Source organism: Bicyclus anynana, chromosome 4, assembly GCF_947172395.1.
Source record: "Bicyclus anynana chromosome 4, ilBicAnyn1.1, whole genome shotgun sequence".
Taxonomy (NCBI): Eukaryota; Metazoa; Arthropoda; class Insecta; order Lepidoptera; family Nymphalidae; genus Bicyclus; species Bicyclus anynana.
In genome coordinates, this window is record NC_069086.1 from 8,598,893 (window position 1) to 8,626,636 (window position 27,744).

Genomic DNA, 27,744 nt, shown 5'->3' on the forward strand with positions numbered 1-27,744 from the left:
AGGCTTTATTTTACCTCGTATTCCTACGGAAATGGGAACCACGCGTGTGAAACCGCGCGGCGTCTGCTAGTAAATATAATAGTTGAGGCCACGCCGATTTAAAATCGAGGAGCCAATAATATATTATTTACCAAGTTTTGTTAATTCTTTAATTTCTTTTATTATGGTCGTAGAAAAGTATTGTATGCTACTGCACGTAATTAGCCATTATAGCATTCTGTCTATTTAGCAATTCGGCTTTGTCTCATTGCACAAAAATCACTCGTGCTACAATGGCCCTCGTTACATGACAGTGTCATGAATAACTATAGTCACCCGTGATTGCATAAAACCAATTGAAAAGCCCTCATTAATTTGGAATTTAAAAATGTATTACCTTATTAGGCCCAGTACAGTGCGCGGTCAGTTCTCCGGGTCCGGCTCGTCTAGTGTCAATCCAGGATCGTATTTCTCTGCCCACCACGCCGCCGGCCAATCCGGCGCCAGAGCACACCACTCGAGACGCATCGCCGCTCTCTGACCCCGCCATTACTTTGACTGTTAGTGGACAACCTGAAGACAATTGACGATTGAGTTACAATGACCTTCATAGACCCAGAAATTTCATTTATTTATTGAAAAATCTGCCATTTATTCCAATCAACTATTTTTGTTGATGACACTAAAGCCGTTCACATAAAACGGCCCTTTAAACCTTTATGATCCTGATGATAAAAACAACAGACTATGCTATACAATTACATAATCAACCTTCAAAATTTTCAGTTCCAAGCTTTCGCCAGCGAATACTTGATTCAGACGTAAGTTCCAACCATGGTCTCGGAGACGTCAGAATTCACTAAGCTCCCAAATCCCATCAGTCCAATCGTCCCTCTAAGCCGAGGTCAAATTTTAAAGGTAGATGCCATTCGCCCCACGCCTCTTCATCTAGCTCTCTCTCTGGTTCCTCTCTGCGAGAGCATCTGCGGTTGCCTACACCCTTCGCAGATGCTGTTGCGATCTCCTAATAGCTTAAGAGCCTATAGCTAGTACACAATTAGCAAAAAATTCAAAGAAACTTTCATTTTGGAAGGATCACTACTACCCATTTGATAATGGCTAGAATATATAATTATTTATTGTAAGTGAAAATTATATATCAAGTAACCTTTAACAAGTCTTCCAGCCCATGTGACTCGGAGCTGATGATCGCCGGCCCTCCTTGGTGTGTATGTGGCGCGCCAGAGGCCGGGCCCCGCGGCCGTTAAGGACACAGCTATGAAATCCCCTTCAGGCGATGCCAATGATGCCTCCGGAGCCCCTGGACCGGCTGCACTACCATCTGGTATAACCAAATTATATTTTTTTTATATGATGGATTTGATTGGTTGCGTGCACATTAGCTTACGCTATCTACAAATCACATGAACAATACCAAATCACAAGACATTTGCTTAAACATGCATCGTGCAAACACATAATACTGACCAATCACAAGGTATATTATACCTTGTGATTGGTCAGTAGTGTGACGTTATGTCAGCTAACCGACCCTAAGACATCCTATAATGGTCAAAAGACAGACAGACAGTGAACAGAGCTGCGTATATCAGAGAATGGTCTTGCCTAACTTGACACATTTGGAACTCTTAATAGATTTAAGTTCACCTTGATTATCATCATTGCTTTTCTATAATGCAAAATCTTGAGCTTGCAGGTAGGTGAATATTTTTGCATACGTTTAAAGCAAAGTCAATCAAGTATTTAAACTGACTTAAAAAAAAGAAAGAATTATGTTTTCAGTTTGTCAGAATCTTTAACATTTTATGTACAGACCCCAAGCATTCGACCTGGACCGATTTCTATAATTGCTTTTCTGTTTGAAAGGCTCTTGCTTCAAAAAGGTCAGTAGAGAACACATACACTGTTATTTCTCGTTTTTTAGTGTAGCACAGTTTTGCGTTTACAGCCGATTTTTTTAAATTTTTAAATTACAGATATATTATTTTTTCATTCTGATCTAAATTTAAACTCACCAATAGTGAATACTGCGGGTGTATGCGGCGCCGCATGCGCCAAACCACGGCCAGCTAAGGTCACCCTGTCCGCAGTGTTCCCCGACGTGACCAGTGCCTTCCTCGGAGCCCCGGCCACTATCGCCCCGTTGTACGTGAGCTCTAGCTCTTGCTCCCCACTGACGCCTTCCGTCGCTGTTAGAGTCACCACGGCCCGGCCAGCAACTGTTTCTACACCTGGATACAAAAAGGTCATCATTACTATCAGCCTCTTCTGTAACTATGTTTTGTATAACTCGCAAATGCGAGTTTCGAATTTATCTTTCTCTTTCTATAGTATCGTGTTAGAGAGATATAGAGGTGAATTAAAACTAGCAGTGACAAGTTATAAAACATCGTTACGGATAAGCTTCAAAGACCTACTTGGGCTTTTAGAGCACCCATTTTTGTCTTGATCATCCATGTTTGTCTTTGAATGGTAAATATTTGTCTCTAGTAACATCACCGAGATTTGATTACTACATGCTTACATGCTTATGAGGCATGTCGGTGTAAAACCACTCATTTACCAATACCAGGCTGCTACTGAGATTTTTTTGGAAAACAGGAAATACCAATACTTAAAAGTCCAAGGATTCTAATGAAGCCTCGTGAGGTCATATATTGATTTAAATACTATCCTACTAGACCAATTAGGTAATAATATAACATTACACTAGCATTTTACATTAGTCATCATGTTTCTCTAAATCTAAAGAAATTAGCCAAAAAAGCTAGAATACAGCATAATAGGAGAGCTGTTAAAGGATCTCTCTGATGACACATATAATCTAACAGACGAACGGCTCCATATCGTATGACAGATTGCTGAGTCACAGTTTAAGAGAAAAGAGAGAGAGAGAGTCCGGCACTTGTGAACCGGGTGTAAGGTTAGGAGTTCCTTTAAGACATGTTAAATTTGTGTTTCATAGATTAAGAAAGGATATAATCAAAAATTTGTTCAGTGTTCAGTTCAGTTAACTAAATATAAGTACTCACGTTGATGCCTCCCCGCTAACAAGCACTCGAGCGTGCCGGGGCCAGCGTTGCTAGTGTCCAAAATGATTTTGGATGGCGCACGGACTCTTCCAGAGTTGTCTGTTCCCCATCCACCTACAGGTAATATGGCTGATGTGTCTATTACCTACAACAAAAAATGGTAGATTAATGAAGTTGTTGTTTGCACTGTGAATTACGTCTCTTTTCTAACGGACCAATAGTGGATCTTTCATTATTGTTGAAAACTGACGATTTTACACACTTCTTAATAACTATATAGTGAGTTTAAGCAAACAGAAGATGTCCGAGATTAATGTATGGCTCGAGAGTTTGCAAGTCCAAGGATTGTTTGGAATACAAGACGCCTGTGTCCAGCAGTGTACGTCCATCGTCATCATCATCATTATCAGCCGATGGACGTCCACTGCTGGATATAGGCCTCTTCCATGGACTTCCAAACAAAACATTCTCGAGCCGCCCGCATCCAGCGGCTACCTGCAACCCGCTTGATGTCTTCGGTCCACCTAGTGGGGGGTCGACTAAAACTGCGCTTTCCGGTGCGGGATCGCCATTCCAGCACCTCGGGACCCCAATCACACGCACTGTTCGAAGTTCGTGCACGTCCATCGGCTGATAATTTGTGTGATGTAATGAATGTAAATGTTGATACTCACTTTAACAGAGAAAGGGCTGCCAGGCAAAGGTCCCGAAGTGGTGAATATCCGGACCTCGTACAATCCCACCACAAGCGGTATGTATGCGCAGAGCCATTCCCGTGGCGCGCCCGCCGCTACCCGACACTCCAGGAGCCCTGAGTCGGTTGTCTCTTCCTTGAGGTCTGTCAGCTTTTCAACCTACAAACATTTGCTCATTAGAAATATTCTTTAACTCTAGTTTTATAATTTACTACTAAATCCTCGACTTCTTCGGTCGCGTGAATTTGGGAATTTTTGGCATCCCATGGGATCTTTCTTGAATGAATTAATAGACTATAATGCCACATTCGAATGATTAATTAAATTAAATAATACCTATTAAAGGAGGGTCGATCTTCCTACCTAGGCTTTATAGGCTTACTGGATCAACGAAGCGGAAAAGAAAATAAGGCTACTCAAAGTGGAAGGTACCTGAACAGTGGGTGCGGTATCCTCAACACAGTGTATAGTGAAGGCGGCTTCCTTGCCCACGTGGGCGTGTGCCAGTCCCGTGCCCAAGCACTTGGCAGCGTTGCTTGCTTTGCCGCTAAGGACGCCTAGTGACACTGGGCTGCCAACCACTGGCGCACCTGTTTGGAATAAAAAATATCATAAATATTCTAGTAGCCTAAAGAATTACGCGGCGCTTTTCTATGATACGGGGCCTTAACGTGTGTAAGCATAAATTAGTAAAAGGTAAACTACAATGTCACTTAATCTTGTGCTTCCCGGAGAAAAAAAAGTGTCTGTATGCCTATTGAGTTTTCACTTCAGAAATGACTAAACTTAAAAAGCAATATAATTTTTGCCGTGTTTTGTGCGCCTAAAAATTGGCAACATCCTACGGTTAAGTCACTGTCATATTTACTTTATTTTAATCCAACCATTTCTTTTGTGAGAAATCTTTTCCTTGATACAGAGACCCTCCCTCAAAGACGCAGTTGAACGGAATACAGTAGTGACGAGTGTAGTCTCTTCTAGTACGTAATACAGACATCGCTAAAAGCTAACGCTTTTTACATACAATGGTAATCAAGGCGTTTAATTATTTGTGCACAAACGTTACATTAAAAACATTGTTTTAAAAATAACATTTGTAGGTAAATTTAAACTTACCCCCATATGTGATATAGATGCGGTAGTGTGCAGGCACCGAGGGTCGTAGCCGAATTTTGTGCGTGTGTCCATCCTCCCTTATATCGATGGGTAGTCGCACTCTTCTGTCACCCATCGCTTCACAGACCACTTCCAATTCCCCAAGACCCGCGTCTTTGGTATCAACTACAATAAAATGGTTATAATTCGTTTAACTGATTTTAATTTATTAAATTAAACTACTAGCGAACGCCCGCGACTTCTTCCCGCTAAAGACCCTCTTGCAAAATCCGTTCTTTGCAGATGTCTACTTTAAACTACCTCACTGCCAAATTTCATCTTTGTACGTCAAATTGTTTTCAAGACCTTTCGCATTAATACATTTAAATTTACTTTTGTCTTTACAACATATTATTTTGCATCTGTAGTGAATGTATCGATGTGTTGTTATGATCCAGTTAATTTGTAAATAAACATCAATGAAATATGTAACAAAATAGGATAATATTTATTGTAGACCATTTCTGTACTTTTGAGATTCTACGACCAGACGAACTTTATGATGAAACTTAGAAATAGTTATTTACCTGTGAAATTGATGGGAGTTTGTGCAATAATATTCCCTGTCGGTAAGCCTGATAATATGACTTTGTGGGGGTCAAACGATTCGCAAGTAAATGGACTTCCAGTAACGGGTTTGGAGAGATGTAGTACTTCTGTAAAAGTAAAAAAATATATTATAGAACAATGAATATAAATATAAACATCCTTTTTGATTATTATTATGATCAACCCATATTCGGCTCACTGCAGTGCTCAAGTCTCCTGTCAGAATGAGAGGGATTAGGCCAATAGTCCATCACGCTGGCTTAATGCGGATTGGCCGACTACACACACGCAGAGAATTAAGAAAATTCTCTGGTATGCAGGTTTCCTCACGATGTTTTACCTTCACCGTTTGGGACACGTGATATTTAAATTCTTAAAATGCACACAACTGAAAAGTTGGAGGTGCGGCGGTGCGGTGCCCAAGGCCAGATTCGAACCCACATCCTCCGGAATCGGAAAATAAACTGGGCTATCGCGGCTCTCAAAAACATCTGTATTATTAGAAAAATGTAACTAACTTCTACATATTCTATGTATCACAGTGATTGGTTTTCCAAAGATTTTCAATATGTTTTTACAAGTTTAAGTCACTAATAAATAATTCAGAGATTCGAAATATAAACATTTTTTAGTAAAACAAAGTTTACCTATAGTGCTTTGTCCAATTTCATTGATGGCAAACTCTGCTTGCAGTAACCCAGACTTGGTCTGGTAACACCTGACGGGCAACGCTCTACTTCCTGGCCCAGACACGACCACGTCAAACTCTCTGGCTGGTCGACCCAGGGTGTCTATACTGAATGATGCAACCTTGCCCACTTGAGCCTGGTAAAGACCTAACCCTGATGCTGATACCTGAAAAGAAGAGTCAAGCTACTTAACCGCACGAAATAGAGATGAGAATGGAATATAAAATATTTAGTGATAACACTGTTTAATAAGGAAGAAATAGTTTAAAGATTTACTAAAAGATACTCGTTGTTCAGTATGAGTCAAATTTCTAGCCCACTCTGAACGCAAGGCGTATTGCTGCGCACTCTAAAAAAAATTAAAGCATATCCTAGTGGGACTATAACATACGGGGCAAGTCGGCACATTACGTCTTTTAAAAGTTTAGCGCACATTATAAACTGATTGAGCACAACCTCTGAAAGTAACTACAGATGTGGCACTATTTTCTTAAAGATTACCACTTATAGGAATCAGGAAACAGCGCTTAGTTTTTAGAGTAACAAAGACAGTAGATCTGGCGTAAGATTAAACGTGCGTGTCTAAAAGATGCGCATCTATTATTTTCTTAAATATACGCTATTTATAAGAAACATTAAACTCTGTTACCCTTAACTGCTTAAGCATTCAGCCGATTTTACAAACGCTTTTAAATGGCCCCCGCGAGCGCCGCTTTTTGTCGATACACAGAACGCGGCGGCGATGACGTACTCACACTACAGTGCCCCGGAGTTTTCTGAACTCTTAACGCGCGTCGCGCACTGCACATGCACAATAACGTTTCTCTTACTTACTTATTATGTTACCAATTTGGTAACTCGGGTGTATTAACGGATAATACAGTACTGCAGACAATGAATAGGTAATACCAACCTCTTGACCATGATGCGCGGGTAGAACATCAACAATCAAAGGCTCCTTTGATATGGGAACTCCGCTCCACAACAACGCCAGTCGGTGCGTGGCTGCGCGCGAGGGATGCCACACGAGCTCCATCCTAGCTCCGCCTCGTCTGCGCACTGAATGCGCCACGGCTGTTCCTCCGCACCACACGCGAGCTGATAGTCTACCGGCGCCTGCTCCTGCCGTACTTACTGTAGGAAACAAACAAACACACATAAAGTTGGGTGTTATAATCACTGACGTTCCTTGAACGCAATTTTCGTCGAATCATCGCCTTTTTAGGAGATGATCGCTCAGAAGCAGTGCGTACTCGTACTATATATAACCCCGTTAAAAATTTGTCTTAGTTAGCAATAAAGTGTATGATGTTATTGTATTTGTAATCGATTAGATTTTTATATTATAACGATATCAAAATACTATAACGTAAAATGTAGCAACTAATACTGTAATATTCTCCATTATGAACATGACACACGCACATAGGTGAACTTAACAATTTATTAAAGTAAATTGACTAACTCTATTGTTCAATGACATCTTGATTTATTTTTCACACAAGGCAATTTGAAGTACGTTATAGAAATATATTGAAATTATGTTGATGAATATTGTCGAAATATTACTAAAATTTAATACATTTCTCGAAGTTCGAATCCAGTCCAAGGCATGCACCTCCAACTTTTCAGTTATGTGCTTTAAGAAATTAAATATCACGTGTCTCAAACGGTGAAGGAAAAACATCGTGAGGAAACCTGCAAAACTGATGATTTTCTCAATTCTCTACGTGTGTAAAGTCTTCCAATCGTGATTGTAAAGTCGTCGCAACGGACTAGCGTGATGGACTGAGGCCTAACCCTTGTGAGAGGAGATTCTGAGAGGAGAATGGACTAAGGCCTAACCTCTCCCATTCTGAAAGAAGACTCGTGGTCAACAGTGAGCCGAATTTGGGTTGTTAATGATTGATATTAAGACAACTTACCAGTAAGTATAGCAGGCCGGTGCGCTACCGCGTCTCCAATGGACAGGACCTTGACAGCCGCAGCATCGAGTGCTTCTACCTCAGCGATAGGACCCCTAGGACTCTTCACCAGGTAGCGACCAACTCGGTTGGCGGGGAATGTCAGAAGTCCAGTATCTTCCAGGTTGGCTTCCGATATACGACTGCCGGTAGGTGATAGGACTTCCACGTCTGATAGACTTTCATCCACTTCTATAGCTGCTACTCCACCTGTGTTTGAACGTTGAAAAAACACATCTTGAAGAACAGTATAGCATTTTTTAAATTTAAGACTTTCATCATTCTCATCTTGCTCTTTAACATATTATCTGTCTTGTGATTAAGAGTAACGACAAGTTTTTACCAGTCCCAGTTTAGTTCAAATTTGGGTCTCAAATCCCACTAATAAGGTTTAACGTGCAGGTAAGGTCTCGCGGTTTTTCGTTCGAGGATGAACGCAACGCAACGCATGATAGTAACGCAACTGCGGACTACTTACTCCACTGTCCAACGTATAGTTTCATCATCACATCAACCGCTGGACACCCAAGCAGTTACCAAGCTTACTAGCTACTTCAAAGAGCCGATTGACTTGGGGCCCAAAATGCTAGAATAGCTAGACCACCCTGTACCGGAAAGTGCAGAAGCGTAACTCGAAGTATTGCTACATCACCTCGGTAACTTTAGTTCTTCTGCAGATCTGCTTATTCCTGAATCGATCACGCAGATACTCCGTGCATAGCTTACTACATCGCCTGCTGAGTGACTTTGAGCCTTCTTAAAAGGCTCATAGTTAGCGAAGGAGACTTTAGACTTTTTTATTCTTTACAAGTTAGCCCTTAACCACAATCTTACTTGATGGTAAGTAATGATGCAATCTAAGATGGAAACGGGCTACTAGTTAGGAGTTAGGTGAAAATCCACAACTCTTTTGGTTTTTACACGAAATCGCTTGGTACGTCTTTGCCGGTAGGGGAACTAGCCACGGCTGAAGCCTCCCAACCAGACCTGGACTAATTAAGACCCTGGACCTCCGTCTTGTAAATCCACCGCGCACACCACTGTGCTATGGAGGTCGTCAAAAACTTTTAGAAGAAGACTTTTATTTGTTTTGCCGTATAATTTACCTATTTGTACGTATGTGTGCGGTTCGCTGACTCGACACACGAAGGGGCTGCCGGGCACGGGCTGCTCGTTGAAAGTGACAGACACGCGGTGCGGCTCGCGCGACACCGGCACGAACGTCACGTCGTACAGACCTCGGGCCACGGCTACCACCTGAGAGTAAATTTTTTAATATTTTTTTGACGTGACAACGTCTTATAATTCGATGAAGCCGGCCGCACACTCGAAAAAAGGTGACGTCGTGCGTCGTTCTCTCGCTCTAGGGCTGCCAACATTTTTAGAAGAAATAAAGTATATTCTGGTCTATGAAGATTAATAAACAGTATTTTAGAAAAACGAACATTTTCTGCCAAACAAAATGCAATCATTCCATCAGTATTTTCTTATGACGTTGTCACGTTCAACTATCGTCAGTAATCTGACTTTACAGACAACCGAAAGTTTTACAAACGTTGTGTTGCTTGTTTAGAAGATTCCCGATTCCTCGGTAACAGTAGCTTTTCTAGATGAAGTTATGTTATGATGTTCTGTGCCACTGATAGCATGCAAAATGTGTAATTACTCGCTTCGAACTTCGGTTACAGTACTCGGCTAACTTCAGGACTTCGTCAAAACGAGTATTGCATTTGATTTCAGCCCAGTGGATATGACCTCTGCCTCCGATTCCGGAGGGTGTGGATCCGAATCCGGACCGGGGCATGCACCTCCAACTTTTCATTTGTGTGCATTTTAAGAAATATCACGTGTCTCAAACGGAATAACATCGTGAGGAAACCTGCATACCAGAGAATTTTCTTAATTCCCCTTCGCGTGTGAAGTCTGCTAATCCGTATTTGGCCAGTGTGGTGGACTGTTGGCCTAACCTCTCCTATTCTGGAGACTCGAGCTCAGCAGTGAGCCGAATATGGGTAGATAATGATCTTATGCGTTTATGCGTATAGAAACGAAAAGTCACTCATCACAAGACATCGAAAACCGCTTGACGTTTGTAGATGAAATTTGGCTGGGAGGTAATCTATAGTTAGATGTCCACCAAGAACGAATTTTACGACAGGATTAAAGGAGGTCTATGGACGAACCCGGTAATCCGGGCAAAGTCTTAGGAGTCCGCTGGTGTTATAAGCAAAGCAGTTCTTACATTTTCGAAGTAATGACAGTGACCCACCTCGGCTTTGACAGTAGTTGAAGGCGTAGACACGACCAGCTCGAGGGTACCCTCACCAGCGCCCGCCGCATCCACGCTAAACGTCACCGGCTTGCCCACTTCCACGCCGCGCTCCTCGTCCCCGCTCTCGTCTAGACTTAGGCCTTCTAGGGTGCCTTCGAGTTCTAGAAATAAAAGAGTACAATTATATTTTGACTAAAGTAAATTGACACGATGTTGTATCGTTTTATATTTTTTAATTAGTAAAAGCTGCTAAATTATTTTAGCGCAGCCTTCAATTTTGGGTTTTGTCTCTGAATTATTAAAATATTGTTACCACCAGGTACTAGCGAAACCGTATTATATTAACCGTATTATATTTGTCTGCCTATGATAAAATGTCGGTAATGTCGAAAATTTCATTTAAATCGTCACCACGCGAAGTATGGATAGTGAAATTATAAACATTTGTGAGTGTTGCTTAATTAATAGCTGTTATATGATTTAACAATATTTACAATTTTAAAAAAGAAGGAAGGCGTTGAACCGGCCAGATTAAGCTGGTGCGGGGCCTGTAGCAAATGTAAACTGGGGTCCTTTTTAGGTTAGAAAAAAGAAACAAATACCAATTTGTTATCTTTCGCATGTCCGTATGTCTGAGTAAATTTTCTCTGAATCCGTTTTTGAAATTACAAAATATTCGTAGCAAATATGAATATTTTGTAATTATAAAAACGGATTCAGAGGAAAAGTCTCCAAGTTTTCAAGAGAATGATCGAAAAAAACAATATTCCCATTTGTTCTTAATATCTCGGGCGCGGCCGCCTTGGGAGAGGGGCCTGTAGAAAATTCGCTATGGTTAATCCTGCGCTGCCTGAATGGAATTAAATAGGGGAGGCCTTTGCCAAAGTTAGGCTTTTGCTGTGTATGAATAAAGGCCATCATTATTATTATATAATTTAACTGTTACATTGTACACATGGGATGTACTTTATTCCGGTTCTACACTAAGAATTTTTATTCCCTAGTAATCGCTGTTCGCTATCAGTGTATGCATTTGTTTCCTCCAATAAGGATGATGACAGTTTATTAATTTGTATATAAATTTGGAGTATGCTAATAGTAAAGCAATTTTGTTAAAGTAATAGGGTATCTGCGATCATTACTTTCGGAGCTACAGGGATTTAAAGGGTCAGATTGCGCTGCCAGTCAATCTTTGCTTTTTATGTATAAATTAGTTAACATTAACCTTATTTACCCGAATGTATCATAAAAATCAATATATTCAAACCTAGTCATCCATATTATAAAACCCTTACCTCCAGCTCCAAGTCCCGTGACTCTGACCCGCCGCACATCATACACGTTGCACGTGAAGGGTGAGCCCGGCACGGGTCGACCAGCGCACTGCACCTGCACGCTGTGCCGGCCCACCGCGTCGGGCGTGTACGAGCCGGTGTACCGGCCGTCGCCCGTCGGAGTGACGCGCGCGCGCACGCTGCTGCCGCCCGGCCCGGTGACGAATATTGTGGGGTCTCCCGCTATAACAGATGTAGATTTACAACAATATCTATACTAAAATTACAAAGCTGAAGAGTTCGTTTGTTTGATTGAACACGCTAATCTCAGGAACTACTGATCCGATTTGATAAATTCTTTCAGTATATTATAGCCCATTTATAGAGGAAGGCTATTAAGCTATATATATTATCCACATATTCCTACGGAAACGGGTACCACGCGAGTGAAACCGCACGGCGTCAGCTACTTATCTTAGCCATTGAAAATTGTCGAGTCGAACCTCCTGTGGGCCTAACATGCGTCAACGATGTATTTTGTGTCAAGCGAAAGACATGTTATCATTACTATGTCGGTGGAATGGATAATATTGGTCTTGGTTTAATGGATCTGTGTGGGTAGATAAGTTGAAAATATCGGTCTTGTATTATTGGATCTGGGTAGCGTTGCCTCACAGATTTTTAGGCCTCTAGCTACATATCAATTAGCTTTCTACAAACGGTAGCACTTCTTAAACTAATACTGATGACATTCGCCACATGCACAATGTCATTCACATGCATTTTTTACGTTTTCGAAACGATAGCGTTTATAGAATCGATGATATAGCTAGAGTCATAGTTATCTTCTGAGGATAATGTTTTGAAAATTCTAATAAACTTTATTATAGTAGTAAGCCAATTATATACAAAACTTGTTTTTAATACAAGCGCAGTGTTGGTCGACCCACACTAGGTGGGCCGTTTAATACGACATTATGCACGTGAAGGGCGAACCCAGCACCGCGTGCCTATTGAACCGCATCTACAGCGTTTGGGGGCCGCCTTCGTTATCTGACGACGGGGAACTTACTATGGAAGCCAGTGAGGTGTATTTCTGCCGGCTCTCCCCTGGGCGCCGAGCTGAGGCCGGGCCCCGCAGCGCGCGCATCCGCCGCCGCCGCCGGCGCCGACACTATGCACGTGAAGGGCGAGCCCGGCACCGCGTGACCGTTAAACCGCACTGACAGCGTGTGGGGGGCCGCCTCCGTTGGCTTGAAGTTAACCTGACGTTGGAAAAGTAGGGTTAGAGACGAGGAAACATTCTGGATTTTAGGTCGAAAATCTTACTTTAATTAAAAAATATAATTATGGGAAATTGTTGTTTAAAGTTGGAAAATGTTTAGGAATTCAATATAACATATCTTATGAAATCTATAGTTTCACAACAGGAAGTTAATAAAACGTTCTTAAAGACTAAAATAGAATGATGTAAAATCGAACTCCAAAATACAATGAAAATACCTTAAATCGAGCATTCCCTTCACTTTGTACGTAGTTAGGTACATTTCTGCCGTTTACAGCCACAATGATTTCCAAGTTCCCAGCGCCTGAAAGCAAAATTCCAAGTTATTCTAACAATATTTAAACCTTAATAAAACAATTCTGAAGATTATCAGTATGCCTAGTATGCGTCAACACATAACGTGTACAGAAAAAGTCCACTGTCGATCAAAAATATCTCCCTCTCGTTTGTTGCAATGAGACAAAAGAGACACCTACAGAAAGAAATAAAACCCCAATATTTCTGTAGTCCGATCCTGGATTGTCTTAAGGATTTAATAATAGGTGAATCAGAGAACCAATGAGGTAGTTTTTAATACATAAACGAAGAATAAACGACTTAAGTGAAAGTTGAAACCTCATTAGCACTACGGTAAAGTGGTCAAACGCATAAAAGAGAAGTCGTGATTCGATCCTCACTAATAAGAAAGTCTTTTCTGAATAGTTGGAAAGGACAGGAATATTTCGTCATATTAAAAAATACATGGCAAATTTTCTTTTAAAAAAATATAGTTACCGGCATGTGACGCATTGATAGTGAATGCCACCGGCCTGCCGACGACGCCGGGCGAGATGTCGGTGACCGACACACGCGACGCGCTGTACGCCTTCACTAGGAACGGGCTGCCTTCCACGTGGCCGCCCATTGCGCCAGCCCGTACCTACAATAATGTATAATTTTATTGTATTTACACTTGGAACGGGGTCCTAGTTGAAAAATCAGCGCTGTTTGCTCTTTGAGAGCATATAGCAGTATGCTGAGCTGGGTCCTTTTTCTAGGTTATGCCACATATCGCACATTAATTAATCATTATCAACCCATATTCGGCTCACTGCTGAGCTCGAGTCTACTCTCAGGATGAGAGGGGTTAGGCCAATAGTACACCACGCTGGCCCAATGCGGATTGGCAGACTTCACACACGCAGAGAATTGAGAAAATTCTCTGGTATGTAGGTTTAATCACGATGTTTTCCTTCACCGTTTGAAACACGTGATTATTAAATAATTGTGATGTGTGGCATAATGTAGCAATAAAGATATTTTCATTTATTAAAAAAAATTTAATAATAGAAAATTTAGTTATTAGTTTTAATATTATTAAATAAAATCGCATTCAGATTTTAGATAAAGAACTGTAAAATAGTGTTGCTATTTTTCATTGAACTTACCTCAATGCTGTGATCTCCTACATCTACCGGAACGAAGGAAATCGTGTATCTTTTGCTTGGTTCATTTTCACCCACTGTCTCTTCAGCCGATACCTGTGATGATAATATATTTTTTTTATTCTATAATAAGTTAGACTGCGAACACACCTGATGAGTGACGATGCAGTCTAATATGAAGGTAGGCTTGGAAGAGGTACAAGTTCTACTGTTCTACCCATAAATTAAGCGCCATAGTACTGAAACGCTAAATCGCTTGGCGGTCTTTACCCGTAGTCTGGTAACTACCAGAAAAAATTGCTATGAAACTGGTTCAGCCATTCCTGTGTTTCTCTTGCACAAATAATTTAATACACGAACTCACACTATTTGTTTACAATTTTTTATATGTATGGGTTAAATGTTGAATACAATCATCAAGCATTACCTGTACAGCGACAGGTCTCCGCGCCGGGCCCAACACCTCGACGTGCGGCGAGGTGGGCGAGTCCACGCTGAACGTGTAGGCGTCCCCAACCGACACCTTGTCCGGGGACTCCCCCGACCCCGCACCAATCACCCGCGCGGGCGCTGACACGTGGCACACGAATGGACTACCTGAAAGATGATTCACCTCAAGTTATTCTGTACGACATAATAGAGGAAACATTATAAATTGTTATTTTTATACCAAGGGAGCAAAGTTAATTTCTGTTGCTTTTATAGAGTTTGAATCAGTCAACTGGTGAAAGATTATTTACTCATGTAAATACGTTGCAAAAGTAACTACTTTATACCAGTTTCGTTAGCCTTCATCCACTAATATTATTCTCACAATATTAGTGGACTAGCGGAAGTCCGCGACTTCGTCCGCCCATACGAGTGAACTCCTTAAGCTCTCTTTCAAAACCCGTTCTTAGCGGATATCTACTAACTGTAAACTACCTCCCTGCCAAATTTTAACATTGCACGTCAAGATGAAGGCGCCTTCATAACATCTTATTTATAAAAATCTTGAAACAAATCTTAAAATTCCATTTCCGTTCCATTTTGGCGGAGCCTGTGACTGCGGCATATTTACGAAACATAGTGCATAAGGATGTTTTACAAATGGAAAAAAATACTGTCAGTCTTAAGACTGCACGTCAAAAGTAAAAACTTCTTACATTATGAATATAGCTTCTTTGTATTCAACACTTACACACACACGTAACGCAAACGCGCACGCTTTCATACACTCACGCAAGCACAGTGCACACATCTGTACATACGTATCTTAGCGTGACGTCACACGAGTCCAGTGCTTTTTCTCCATCCCAAAAGTGGCTAAAGAAGTTTCCACTAAAGTAAATTACCGGGCACGTGGTCTCCGTTGAACCGCAACTCGACGGTGTGCGGACGCGGGTCGCGCGGCGTGAAGCTGATTGCGTACGTGTGCGCGCCCTGCGCCGCCGCCGCCGTCGGCACGCGTCCGCCGTTCACCGTCACCTCCAAGTTACCCGGTCCCGCTGCCATCGTTTCCACTATGGAAATTAGGGTACTTTACATAACATAATACGAGTATTATTGATACTCACATTTGCTAACTTAGTAATTTTCACAAAAAAAAAGACATACTTTGACACTTACTCGTAGTTTAAACAACCGTTTATGTTTGATACTCACCCTTTGGATATTTGTCGTATACGTAACACATACGTAGTATTGTATGAATAGCCAAAAGAAGTCTCAAAAAGCAAGACTCGCTGTGCATACAGTATGTACGGTAGTGAAAATTGGGTATGGCAGGAGAAGTATAAAAGTAAAATACGAGTAAATCGAATCGCTGAATGAGACAGTAAGTAATGTAATGTATAAAACAAGATGTAATGACCAAAATCGAGAAAGCTTAGATGGTTTGGGCACGTAGAGAGGATGAATGAAAAAGAGAATAACAATAGGGATTAACAAGGTTCTTAGCCAGTGGAAGGATGTGCTCTCTGCCATGAATGATCTTGTAGATGTATGTGTACTGCCCCAGCCCCCGGGTGAGGTCATTCACAAAGCACCCTACTACTAAAGGATTTCTGGAAAGCAATTTATCTCTTACCTAGAAATGTTACAGGTTTGCCAACAGTGCCGTGTGTGACATCTTTAACTCGAATGGCGGTAACGTCGTATACCTGTAATTAGACGTATGGTATTAGAGAAGATGTTATGTTGTTAGTAGGCGAGTATCACATGATGATGATGATGATGATGATGATGATATGATGATGATGATGATGATTATGATATTATATCCCTGTATTCCTAAGATAACGGGAACTAAGCGAGTGAAATTGCGGGGCGTCTGCTAGTTTTTTTTTATTTTTATTTTTATAATGTATGTATATTATCAACAGATATTCGGCTCACTGCTAAGCTCGAGTCTGCTCTCAGAATGAGAGGGGTTAGGGCAATAGTCGACCACACTGACCCAATGCGGATTGACAGAATTAGGAAAATCCTCTGGTATGCAGGTTTCCTCACGAACGAATATTTAATTTCTTAAAATGCACACAACTGAAAAGTTGGTGTATGCCCCAGACCAGATTCTCTATATATGTATGAGAATAAAATATATGTATGTATGTAATAGTATGATATTCTCATATCCTACAAGGAGGGAGGCCCTATAGTGGGCTGTTAAAATAGGCTGATGATGGATTATACCTTGTAAACTTACCTTCAAATGAAATGGGCTGGCAGGTATGGGCGCGGAGTCCACGAGCACATTCAGCCGATGCTCGCCCACCGCTCGTGGCACGAACTCGGCACGGAACGTACCGGCACCAGTGGCTGCTACCGCCGCCGGTACCGACGCGCCATTGGGACCTACGCCCCACTATCTCTCAACTCACCGCTACGCCCTTACTCCAACTCTTTCTCTCTTACTTTCTCTTTTAAATCTATCTATTTATCTTTCATTGAAGAGTTTATTTATATTTGTAATACTTAATCTTGTTTTGTAAGTCATTCTTATCATCCTACGATTGTTAGGAGTTAGGGCGAAGCGGATGAGCTTTTGTAAACGAGTAAAAATGTATGTTAAATATGCCTATATAAAAATAGTTTAATAATTTTATAATATTAAAATTGTTTGATTTGGGTTTGATACACATTTAAAGACTATGTTAGTATGTATATTCTTTTGGTGTTGTGAGCTTTATCTTAGTTTAATTTAGTAAAATAATCTGAAAGTGTAATAAAAAATATAAAGTGATAAAAAGCATGAGTTAAACGGTGACTGACGGTTAGTATAGCAAAGCGATTTTTTTTTTACTTTTTTTTTCGATTTTTATATCTTAACTACATTTGCTACATCAGTCATTCCTTCAAAGCTTCTTGCACACAATATATGTGTATTCAATAATTTTGATTCTGTCGTTCAATTCATGTTCAATATTTATTTATCTAATCTGTCTTTTATGCCCGCCTGCAAAAGAACCAAAAAATGTATGAAAAAGTGACTTGGTGGTACTAAAGTTTTAACACAAAAGCAGTGTGACAACAAATGCTAGGTTTTCCACACACACAAAAAAACTTCGTGTTTGGTTGTCTAAAGTTGTACCTTCTGAGGATAATATTGCCAAATTATGCTGTATAACTTTAGGCTACCTAACGCAAATTTATTGTCCACATGGGTTCTCCTCACTAGGACGAGAATTTAATATTTTCTATTGACCGTTTGAATCAACACTGTCTATACTATATCAATATATTAAGGTTCTCTTCTTATTAAGCAAAATTTCGAATAATGATAACTAACCCACAGTCTAGTGACATACTATGTAAGAACTATTAAATACCTTACCCTCAACATTAACTTCGATCTGGTCAAGAGTGGCAGCTGAGTGATGTAAGGTTAGAGAGGCAGGTTGGTGTAGTGGAACAGGTCCTGGCAGAGTGACCCTGGCTCCAATCCCACCACCCTCGGAGACATTTATTATTAGCGGACATCCTGGTACACGCATCTGCCAAACATATTATATCTATACTAATATTACAAAGATGAAGAGGTTGTCTGTTTGGTTGAACGCGCTAATCTTAGAAACTACTGGTCCTATTTGAAAAATTCTTTCAGTGTTAAATAGCTCATTTATTGAGGAAGGTTATAGGCTATATATTATCCCCGCATTCCTACGGGAACGGGAATCACGCGGGCGAGACCACGCGACGTCAGCTAGTTATAAATATAATTATGCTTTAGGGTAAGACAGAAAGCTTTGAGTGGTTTAAGTTCTTTAATGAAAGTAGTCCCCCAGACACACCACTATTTTTTATTTTTTTTATTCTTTACAAGTTAGATAGAGGACATTCAGACTGCTGTTTGCTGTCTTCACAATTAAGTTACATATAGAGAATGAGGAACATAGATTGCAGCACTCAGAACACAGAATTATTTTTATCTGTAGACTGTAAGTATTTTAATATTAGGTACTACATGCCATGAGGTCCAGAAATACCTTCAAAGGTATCCTAGGCCAACAAATACCTATTTGGATAGAAGCAGGCGTTACTTTGCGGAAGTTCATCATGATTATATAATGATTTATTTATTTTGCTATCATCCGCGAAAATTCGGCGAACCCATGCGACAACGTCACCCAGGTCCGACAAAATACTCTCTACGTACGTTTCACCCCGAAACCGGAGCATCCTCAGGAGATGTTGACTCTACAACGTGCAATTGTAAGTACTTTGCAATTGCACGTTGTAGAGTCAACATCTCCTGAGGATGCTCCGGTTTCGGGGTGAAACGTACGTAGAGAGTATTTTGTCGGACCTGGGTGACGTTGTCGCATGGGTTCGCCGAATTTTCGCGGATGATAGCAAAATAAATAAATCATTATATAAATACCTATTTAACAAAATTAATATAATGAATTTACCTTGTTAAAAGAAACATTGACTATATGTTCACAAGCTTCTGTTGGTGTGAATGACACTGTGAACCTGGCATTGCCCTGTAACAAAGATAAAAATATTTTGATACTTTTATAGTAATAAACCTTGACTGCATTAATAGTAGCAGACTACTATTAATGCAGTCAATAAACTAGGGTATGATTGGCTCAAGTTGTATAAACAGCTTAGGAATCATTAACCTACTTTATTAACAAAAATGTAATTTGTTTTTCAAGAAATACTGACATATCCAAAATTTTTCTACCAAATGTTTAATATGCAATAAATAATGAAGTCAAATCTTTGATGCTACTACAATTTGTCAATAATACATGGAAAATATAAAGTAAACTATTCATAGTAACAATTATATTTATTGTTTTGTTAATAGTAACAAAAGTTTCAGTCAATGGTCTTATAGCGACTTCGACTAACACAGTAAGAAGCTTTTGCTTAACTGTTGGATCAAGAGTCAAATACAGAAGGCAGTGATTCTTGAGATGGCGCATATTGTGAGGAGTTTCCTCACTCTGGAGCCCGGACCACCTTTGCTTCGGCACTCAAATGTTGGTCAGGTTGATTCTTTTTTTATAAATTTTTAATAGTGTTTTGTATTATAATCTGTATTACTGAAGAATGTTGTTAATAATAAAAAATTTAAAAAATACATGAGAGAAAGCACAAATAAATAAATAAATGAGAGAAAAAAACAAATGCCTGTGCTTGCTAGATATAAGCTGGCCAATTGCAACATTTTCAAGTTTTTCATTAAATAAAATTTCTCTTACTTGTGGGTGAACTTGTGTAGGAATATTTAGCCCTCTTGCAGCAACTGTGATTTCAAGGTTTCCCTCTCCAGCTTGAGCTGCATCCACTGCCAGTTGCACAGGTACTCCAATGCGAGCCGAGGATCCACCATTGACACTGACTAGTTTGCTGTCATAGGCTTTGCAGACAAATGGGGTACCCTGGAAAAGGCAAGACAAATTTTGTCTCAAAACAGCACTAGTTCATTATTAAACAGCACTAGTTCATTATTCATACTTGGCTAACTGCTGAGCTAGAGTATCCTCTGAGAATGACAGGGATTAGGTCAATAGTCTACCACGCTGGACCAATGCAAAATGGAAGACTTCACACACGCAGAGAATTAAGAAATTTTCTGGTATGCAGGTTTCCTTACGATGTTTTTCCTTCACGGTTTGAGACACATGATATTTAATTTCTTAAAATGCATACAACCAAAAAGTTACAAGAGCATGCCCAGGACCGGATTTGAACGTCACATATAATGTAACCCACACCATGGTCATATCAAGAGCATGCCCAGGACCGGATTCGAACCCACACCATGGTCATATCCACTGGGCTATCACGGATCACTAACACTAGTAATACTATTGTGTTAAATGTTAATTTAATTTTTTTTTACTTACAGGCACAGGTTGGTTGTTATAATGCGCGGTGAGTGTGTGCGGGCCCACATGTTTGGGTGTGAAACTGGCTACGAGTCCCGTCAGGGCCTCCCCAGTCAGTCGCACTGGCACTTCGCCCCGCGGACCACGCACTGTCACGGTCAGCTCGCCACCACCTGAACCTTCCACTCGCACTGAACACGATGCCACCTCGCCGACCGGTATAAGTTCTGTTCATTGGAAAAAAATAATTTTCCGTTTACTAACAACAAAAAACCAAAACAAAAGAAATACAGTTTTGTTTATTTTGGTTTTAAAATGTCATGTTATTTGACACTGTCACTGTCGTGGGAATTTTTGACACTTGAAATTCACGATCTGTCATCGTTAAGATTTATTCGTTCAGAAGTAATTCTTAGAAAATATATGATTTGAAGAAATTAATTTTGTATTTACTACAGTAAAAAACCAAAACAAACGAAAAAAATGCAGTTTTGATTGTTTTGGTTTTAAAAATATGTCATGATAACTGTCACTGTCGTGGGAATTTTTGACACTTGTACGATCTGTCATCGTTAAGATTTATTCGTTCAGAAGTAATTTTTAGAAAACGTAAGTTCGTTGATATTAAATAATTAAAAGATTATTACTATAACTATAAATAAAATATACTGTAATATATATATTTAATAATAACATTCTTATATAATGATTTATTGAGGATGATGGATGAGGATGCTCCGGTTTCGGGGTGAAACGTACGTAGAGAGTATTTTGTCGGACCTGGGTGACGTTGTCGCATGGGTTCGCCGAATTTTCGCGGATGATAGCAAAATAAATAAATCATTATATAATCATGATGAACTTCCGCAAAGTAACGCCTGCTTCTATCCAATAACATTCTTATTAAATAGATCAATACATATACACTGTGATTACGAAATATAAAAAATAGAAGTGCGCAAACGTTATGTTTGCGCGTGACCAAAATCAAACAATTAATCAAATGCCGCCATATTGTCGTCTATCTCTGTCTAACTCTAGACGGGTAACAGAGATCGCGGTAAAGCTGGCATTAACCATTACCTAACGGTTAAACGGCTGGACCGATTTTGACTGGAAGTTACTTAATATCATCATCTCCTTACCCTTATTCCACTTAAGTGGGGTCGGAAAAATATGTCAATCTTTTCCATTCGTCTCTATTACTCGTCAACTCATCAACCACTCCTTTTACACACATGTTCTCTTTCACACAATCCAACCATCTCTTCTTTGGCCTTTCTTACCTCTTGTGTCCTTCCACTTGCACATTCAACATTGACTGGAAGTTACTTAATATATTAAACTTATATATTTTTTTCTTCCGGGAACATCAATGATTCCCGCGGAATTTGTGAAAAACTTTCACGCGTAGGTACGTAGTAGCGGTAAGTAGATATATAATTTACTCCATTTTTAAGCCAGTTCTTTTTAACTTACCAACTTGAGAGGTGTCTATTGTAACCCTTTGTGCAGGTGCTACGTGGAAAATGAAGGGCGACGAGGGCACCGGTTCCCCATTGAATTTTATGTCCACTCTGTGAGGTGTTGGTGTTTCAGGTCTCCAAAACACAAGGCAGCGACCACCACCAACCACCTAAAAAAATAAGTAAATATAAGTTACTATTCTAGGCGTTAATTATAGGTACAACTAGGAAAACCTAGGTTAATAGCCTCATTAATAATGTTCGGCTCTTGAAAGACTTTTCTTTTTGTTCTTGTAAGAAATTTCAGTAAACATTTTTCAGTCTGGAGTAGAGAAATGTGGCCGTGCCTCGGACAGTACCTACATATAGCCGTCGGTCTCGTTCATCTTATTACCATTAATATCTGATAGTGGTCGTTCGAGAATTGAACATTATCACCCTAAATTCACCAACCAACCTTGGAGACGCGGTGAAAATGGCGAGTCTATGTTCCATATCTCCTCTGCTTTCCTATAAAGAGGGAGTTCTGACCCTGAAGTTGGATGTTAAAAAAAATAGTCTGACAATAATGATGATCTGGGATACATGGGATAATGGAAGCTCGAGGCTATTCTGTCAAATCTTATTGGTCTATCCAAGGGTTCTTTTTACTTGTGATAGAAGAGTTTCTTTTGTTTTTTTTTATTCTCTACAAGTTAGCCCTTAACTACATACATACTTAGATTACATCATCTCACCTGATGGTAATCTAAGATGAAAGCGGGCTAACATGTTAGGAGTAGGACGAAATTCACACTCCTTTCGGTTTCTACACGACATCGTACCGGAACGCTAAATCGCTTGGCGGTACGTCTTTGTCGGTAGGGTGGTAAATAGCCACGGCCGAAGCTTCCCACTAGCCAGACCTGGACCAATTAAGAAAACCTCAATCGGCTCAGTCGGGGATCGAACCCAGGACCTCCGACTTGTAAATCCACCTCGCATACCACTGCGCCACGGAGGCCGTCAAAAGTCATCCAAAGTAGGTACATAAATGCTTACTTGTGAATAAAACAATCCAATACTATTTTTTTATTATAGGTACCTGTTGTATAATGAAACCAGAGTTAGGATGACAACTACTTTATTATCGAAGTACCCACAACACCTTCCCCATAAATAAAAGAATAAAAACAAACTTAAAAGGGATTATCTTTCCCCACAAACAAAAAGAAAAAAAAATAAGGTGGAATATAATAAAGAACTTAAAATAGGTAAAACAAAAACAGATTACAAATATTTTTGAATATCCGTGTACAACTTTTTAGCCTTTCTCTTTGGCAAAATGTTTGGATTGTTTTCGACCTTCACATTATCAGCACAGTCTGCATTAGGACTGCTACATGCAGCAGTTGTAACGCTCGTGCTTGGACCCGGCTGGGGAAGGGGTTCAGAGCAATCATGGTGATCTTCAGGTTCACATTTTCTTAAATTTCTGCGGTTTCGACGATATATTCTACCAAATCTGTTTTGAACCATATATGAACGCGGAGCAGAGGCTTTCATGATAACCTGACCTCGGGTTTGCTTTTCCTGATCATGAATGATTACTTGATCCCCCACGTCTAATTCCGGCAACAACTTACAATGTTGATCATAATATTGTTTACTTTTTATCTGTCTATTTACCAATTTATCGTATTCACATTTACTAACCGGTTTTGGTTCTAATAGACCCGGATGGACAGGTAACCTACAATTTAATCTACGACCCATTAACAGTTGTGCGGGAGAACTCAAGTTGCTATCGCGTGGCGTGTTCCTATAACTTAGAAGATTTAAGTAGAAGTCACTATTACTATTAATTGATTTAATTAGTAGCCTTTTCACCGTTTGCACAGCACGCTCACTTTTCCCATTTGATTGGGGATAATTGGGCGATGAAGTCACGTGATCAAAACCCCATTCTATTGAAAACTTTTTGAAATCACGTGAGGTAAAATTCGTGGCGTTGTCACTAAATAAAATTTCTGGAATTCCATAACGTGAAAAATTTTCTTTCATTGCAGTGATAACCGACTTTGACGTTATATTTTTTAAATAATTAACTTCAACAAAGCCAGAGTAATAATCAACCAAAATTAAATAATATTGCTTTCTATATTCAAATATATCAGCCCCGATTTTATTCCACGGTAGCCGAGGAATCTGTATCGGAATCAAAGGTTCTTTAGTTTGCATATTTGAGTTCTCCTGACAGACTGCACATCGCTTAACATACAGTTCGATATCTTTTGTAATTCCAGGCCAAAATAATACCTCGCGTGCGCGCTTCTTGCAACGATCTATTCCGAGATGGCCGTCGTGTACAATATTTAACATTTGAGATCTTAAGGAACGTGGAATTAAAATCAATTTATTCTTAAAAATAATCCCGTCTACTACAATTAACTCATCTTGTAAAGACCAGTAGGGCTTTAATATATCGGAAATATCGCATTTACGTTTGGGCCATCCTTTTATTATATATTCACATAATTGATTAAGATCTTTGTCTTTTGAAGTTTCACTTCTCACTAGATTTAACTTATTGGCCGACATCTGAACATTGTCCATTAATAAACTTACTTCGTACATTAACTTTTTATCTAGTTCACTTTCATACGAATCGGGAAGCGGCGCACGCGACAATGTATCAGCAATATACATATATTTACCGGGTACATATTTAATAATTAAATCATAGCCTTGCAATCGAAGTAACATTCGCTGCAAACGCATGGGGTTAGAAGCTAAAGCTTTCTTAAAAATACTCTCTAACGGTTTATGATCCGTTTCTACGATTACAGACTTTTTACCATATATGTATTGATGATACTTTTCACATGCGTATACAATAGCAAATAGCTCCTTTTCAATCTGGGCGTATCTAGTCTGTGTGTCCGTGAGTGTCCGCGAAGCGTACTCCACTGGCCGTCCGTCCTGCAGCAGCACAGCGCCGAGCGCCACGCTGCTGGCGTCGACCGACAACACCACCGGTCGCGACACGTCATACAAAGCTAACACCGGCGCACGACTTACCAATTCCTTCAATTTAGAAATTGCCTTACTGTGAATATCATCCCAATACCACGTCGATTCTTTTCTAAGCAATCGAGTAAGATGAACGGTATAAGTTGAGTAATTAGGAATAAATTTCGAGAGATAATTAGTAGCCCCCAAAAATCTCTCTAATGACTTTTTATCATTAGGTACAGGCATATTTATTATAGCCTTAACCTTTTCCGCATCAGGTTTCATGCCACTTTTGTTAAATACATGGCCTAAGTAAACTACTTCACTAACACAAATTTTACACTTATCCTTATTAAATTTCAAATTAATTTCTTCTGCCCTATTTAATAAAGCCGTCAGCCGTTGATCGTGCTCATTTTTAGTTTTTCCCCAACAAATTATATCATCGATAAATAAATCGACCCCTTCTAAATCTTCTAATAATTGTTTTAAAGTCGAGTGAAATACCTCGGGCGCACAGTTCAATCCAAAGGGTAGTCTTAAAAATTGATAACGGCCGCCTAACGGAGAGCTAAAAGTACACAAATCCGCACTTTTATCGTCTAATTGAATAGCCCAGAATCCTGAATTAGCGTCTAAAACAGAAAAATATTGAGCGCCATGAAGTTTAGTCGCTATCTCATTAATAGTAGGTAATTGAAAATGCGCGCGTTGAATAGCACAATTAAGTGGACGCGGATCAAGACATAGCCGTATACCACCGTTTTTCTTAGCCGCTATGACCAAAGAATTTACCCACTGAGTGGGATGAGTAACCTTTCTTATGACGCCCGCTTCCAGCATTCTATTTAGTTCACCCAGTAACTTGTCTCGAAGACTCAGAGGTATCTTACGCGGCGCGCTCACTACCGGACTCACAGACTTGTCAATAACAATACTATACGTACCGGGAAGGCAGCCTATGCCGCGAAACAAGTGATCGTACTTTGATAAGTTAATATCGTACACACGCTTAACTAGACCTAGTTCGATACATGCTTGCCTTCCTAGTACACTTTGACAGCTGATACTTGCAATTGCAAACTTCAATGTATATAATATATTTTTATACGACCATTTTAAATCACATATTCCTTTTATAGGAATTATATTTCCACTGTATGATTGAAGTTTAATTTTACTCTTATCGTTTATTAAACTGACATCGTATCCGAGTAACAAAAACCTTTCTAAAGATAAAACATTTATATCAGCCCCGGTATCGAGCTTAAATTTTTCAACGCCACACTCACCGCGTAGTGTTTCATACCAGTCCTCCGCATAGGTACCTTGCGGCGCCTTCGCAATAATAGATACAAAAAACGACTCGCCACCGTCACTATCAGAATCTTTATCGTAATTTTCCGCGCACACATCATACACTTTTTTAGATTTATTTGAGCACATTCGTGCAAAATGAGGCCCACGACAAATGTAGCACTTTACACCAGCAGCAAAACACTGTGAACGCAATTCACAAAACTGCCCACAATTAGGGCACGGCGTCGCCGGCGCCGATGCACTAGGACGAGGCTCGAACCGACGGCCGACCGCGGCGTTACCTCCACGACGAGACGCGGGCGCACGACTTTCACAGCTGTTCGCGTTCCATCGCCGGCCGACTGCGCCGCGGTCCCTGCCGCGCGCTTGCACCGCGTCGATGGACGCTCGCCCAGATCTTCCCACGTCAGACTCCAACTGACGCGAACCATCCATTGATATTTCATCGGCCTGACAAATTTTTATCGCCTTTTCTAATGTTAACTCATCCGAGCGAAGTAGACGATCTCGAACTACGGTATTTCTTATACCACACACAATTCTATCTCTTAATAGTTCCTCTTCCAGTGACGAAAATCCACAATTTTTGCTTAAAATTTTTAATGCCGTGACGTACTGGTTTATAGATTCGCCTTCCGTTTGGTTTCTAGTAAAAAAATTATATCTGGCTAAGGTAATATTAGGTTTTACGCCAAAATAGCTGTCGAACTTTTTCAACAGAACTGCAACGTCATCGCGTTCCGTCTCCTCTTCGAATGTAAAAGTTTGATACACGTCGAATCCATCCGGCCCAATTAAATTAATCAATAAACTGGCCTGCACTGCTGGATCTTCTTTGTGAACGCCGGCAGCTTTGATAAATAACTGAAATTGTGTTTTCCACTTCTTCCAAGCATCGGCCCGGCCGACGGGGCTGCCATCCATACTGAGCTCCGGCGGTGGTCTTGCATGTTCCATTGTTACACACACTACTCACGACTACACACGGTACTCAATTATCGATTAAATTGATAATATAATAGTTTTTGCACACTAATAATGAATTAAAATCCCACCGCTGCCACCATGTTGTATAATGAAACCAGAGTTAGGATGACAACTACTTTATTATCGAAGTACCCACAACAGTACCTTTGACCTATTCTTTTATTATACTGTACCTTTTTATTACAAGTTGATATTAATTTCCCCATAGCAAACAACCGAGACTTTGAGACCAACCAATTGCAATAAAAAATATTTTAGAAAAAGTTCGCTACGGCAGCAATAACCTTTCTCAATAATTAATTGAACGCTTTG

General features: G+C 40.1%; 1 protein-coding gene across 2 annotated transcripts in view; it reads right to left on the minus strand.

Moving 5' to 3' along the window:
* The window catches only part of LOC112045656 (filamin-A), a 135,599-nt gene that overhangs the window by 4,263 nt on the left and 103,592 nt on the right, over window positions 1-27,744 (minus strand). For both annotated transcript variants that reach the window (XM_052881380.1, XM_052881381.1), the window contains exons 25-51: window positions 22,145-22,301; window positions 20,684-20,892; window positions 20,036-20,215; window positions 19,232-19,306; window positions 18,154-18,313; window positions 17,026-17,174; window positions 16,408-16,480; window positions 15,674-15,841; window positions 14,767-14,936; window positions 14,343-14,435; window positions 13,690-13,834; window positions 13,134-13,219; window positions 12,703-12,895; window positions 11,652-11,873; window positions 10,354-10,517; window positions 9,191-9,341; window positions 8,046-8,294; window positions 7,034-7,254; window positions 6,079-6,286; window positions 5,410-5,538; window positions 4,844-5,008; window positions 4,160-4,317; window positions 3,707-3,886; window positions 3,033-3,177; window positions 2,016-2,231; window positions 1,148-1,321; window positions 377-552 (exon numbers count right to left, since the gene is read on the minus strand). In XM_052881380.1, coding sequence (XP_052737340.1) covers window positions 377-552; window positions 1,148-1,321; window positions 2,016-2,231; window positions 3,033-3,177; window positions 3,707-3,886; window positions 4,160-4,317; window positions 4,844-5,008; window positions 5,410-5,538; window positions 6,079-6,286; window positions 7,034-7,254; window positions 8,046-8,294; window positions 9,191-9,341; window positions 10,354-10,517; window positions 11,652-11,873; window positions 12,703-12,895; window positions 13,134-13,219; window positions 13,690-13,834; window positions 14,343-14,435; window positions 14,767-14,936; window positions 15,674-15,841; window positions 16,408-16,480; window positions 17,026-17,174; window positions 18,154-18,313; window positions 19,232-19,306; window positions 20,036-20,215; window positions 20,684-20,892; window positions 22,145-22,301 — 4,416 coding nt within the window. The remainder of the gene's footprint in view (window positions 1-376; window positions 553-1,147; window positions 1,322-2,015; window positions 2,232-3,032; window positions 3,178-3,706; window positions 3,887-4,159; window positions 4,318-4,843; window positions 5,009-5,409; window positions 5,539-6,078; window positions 6,287-7,033; window positions 7,255-8,045; window positions 8,295-9,190; window positions 9,342-10,353; window positions 10,518-11,651; window positions 11,874-12,702; window positions 12,896-13,133; window positions 13,220-13,689; window positions 13,835-14,342; window positions 14,436-14,766; window positions 14,937-15,673; window positions 15,842-16,407; window positions 16,481-17,025; window positions 17,175-18,153; window positions 18,314-19,231; window positions 19,307-20,035; window positions 20,216-20,683; window positions 20,893-22,144; window positions 22,302-27,744) is intronic.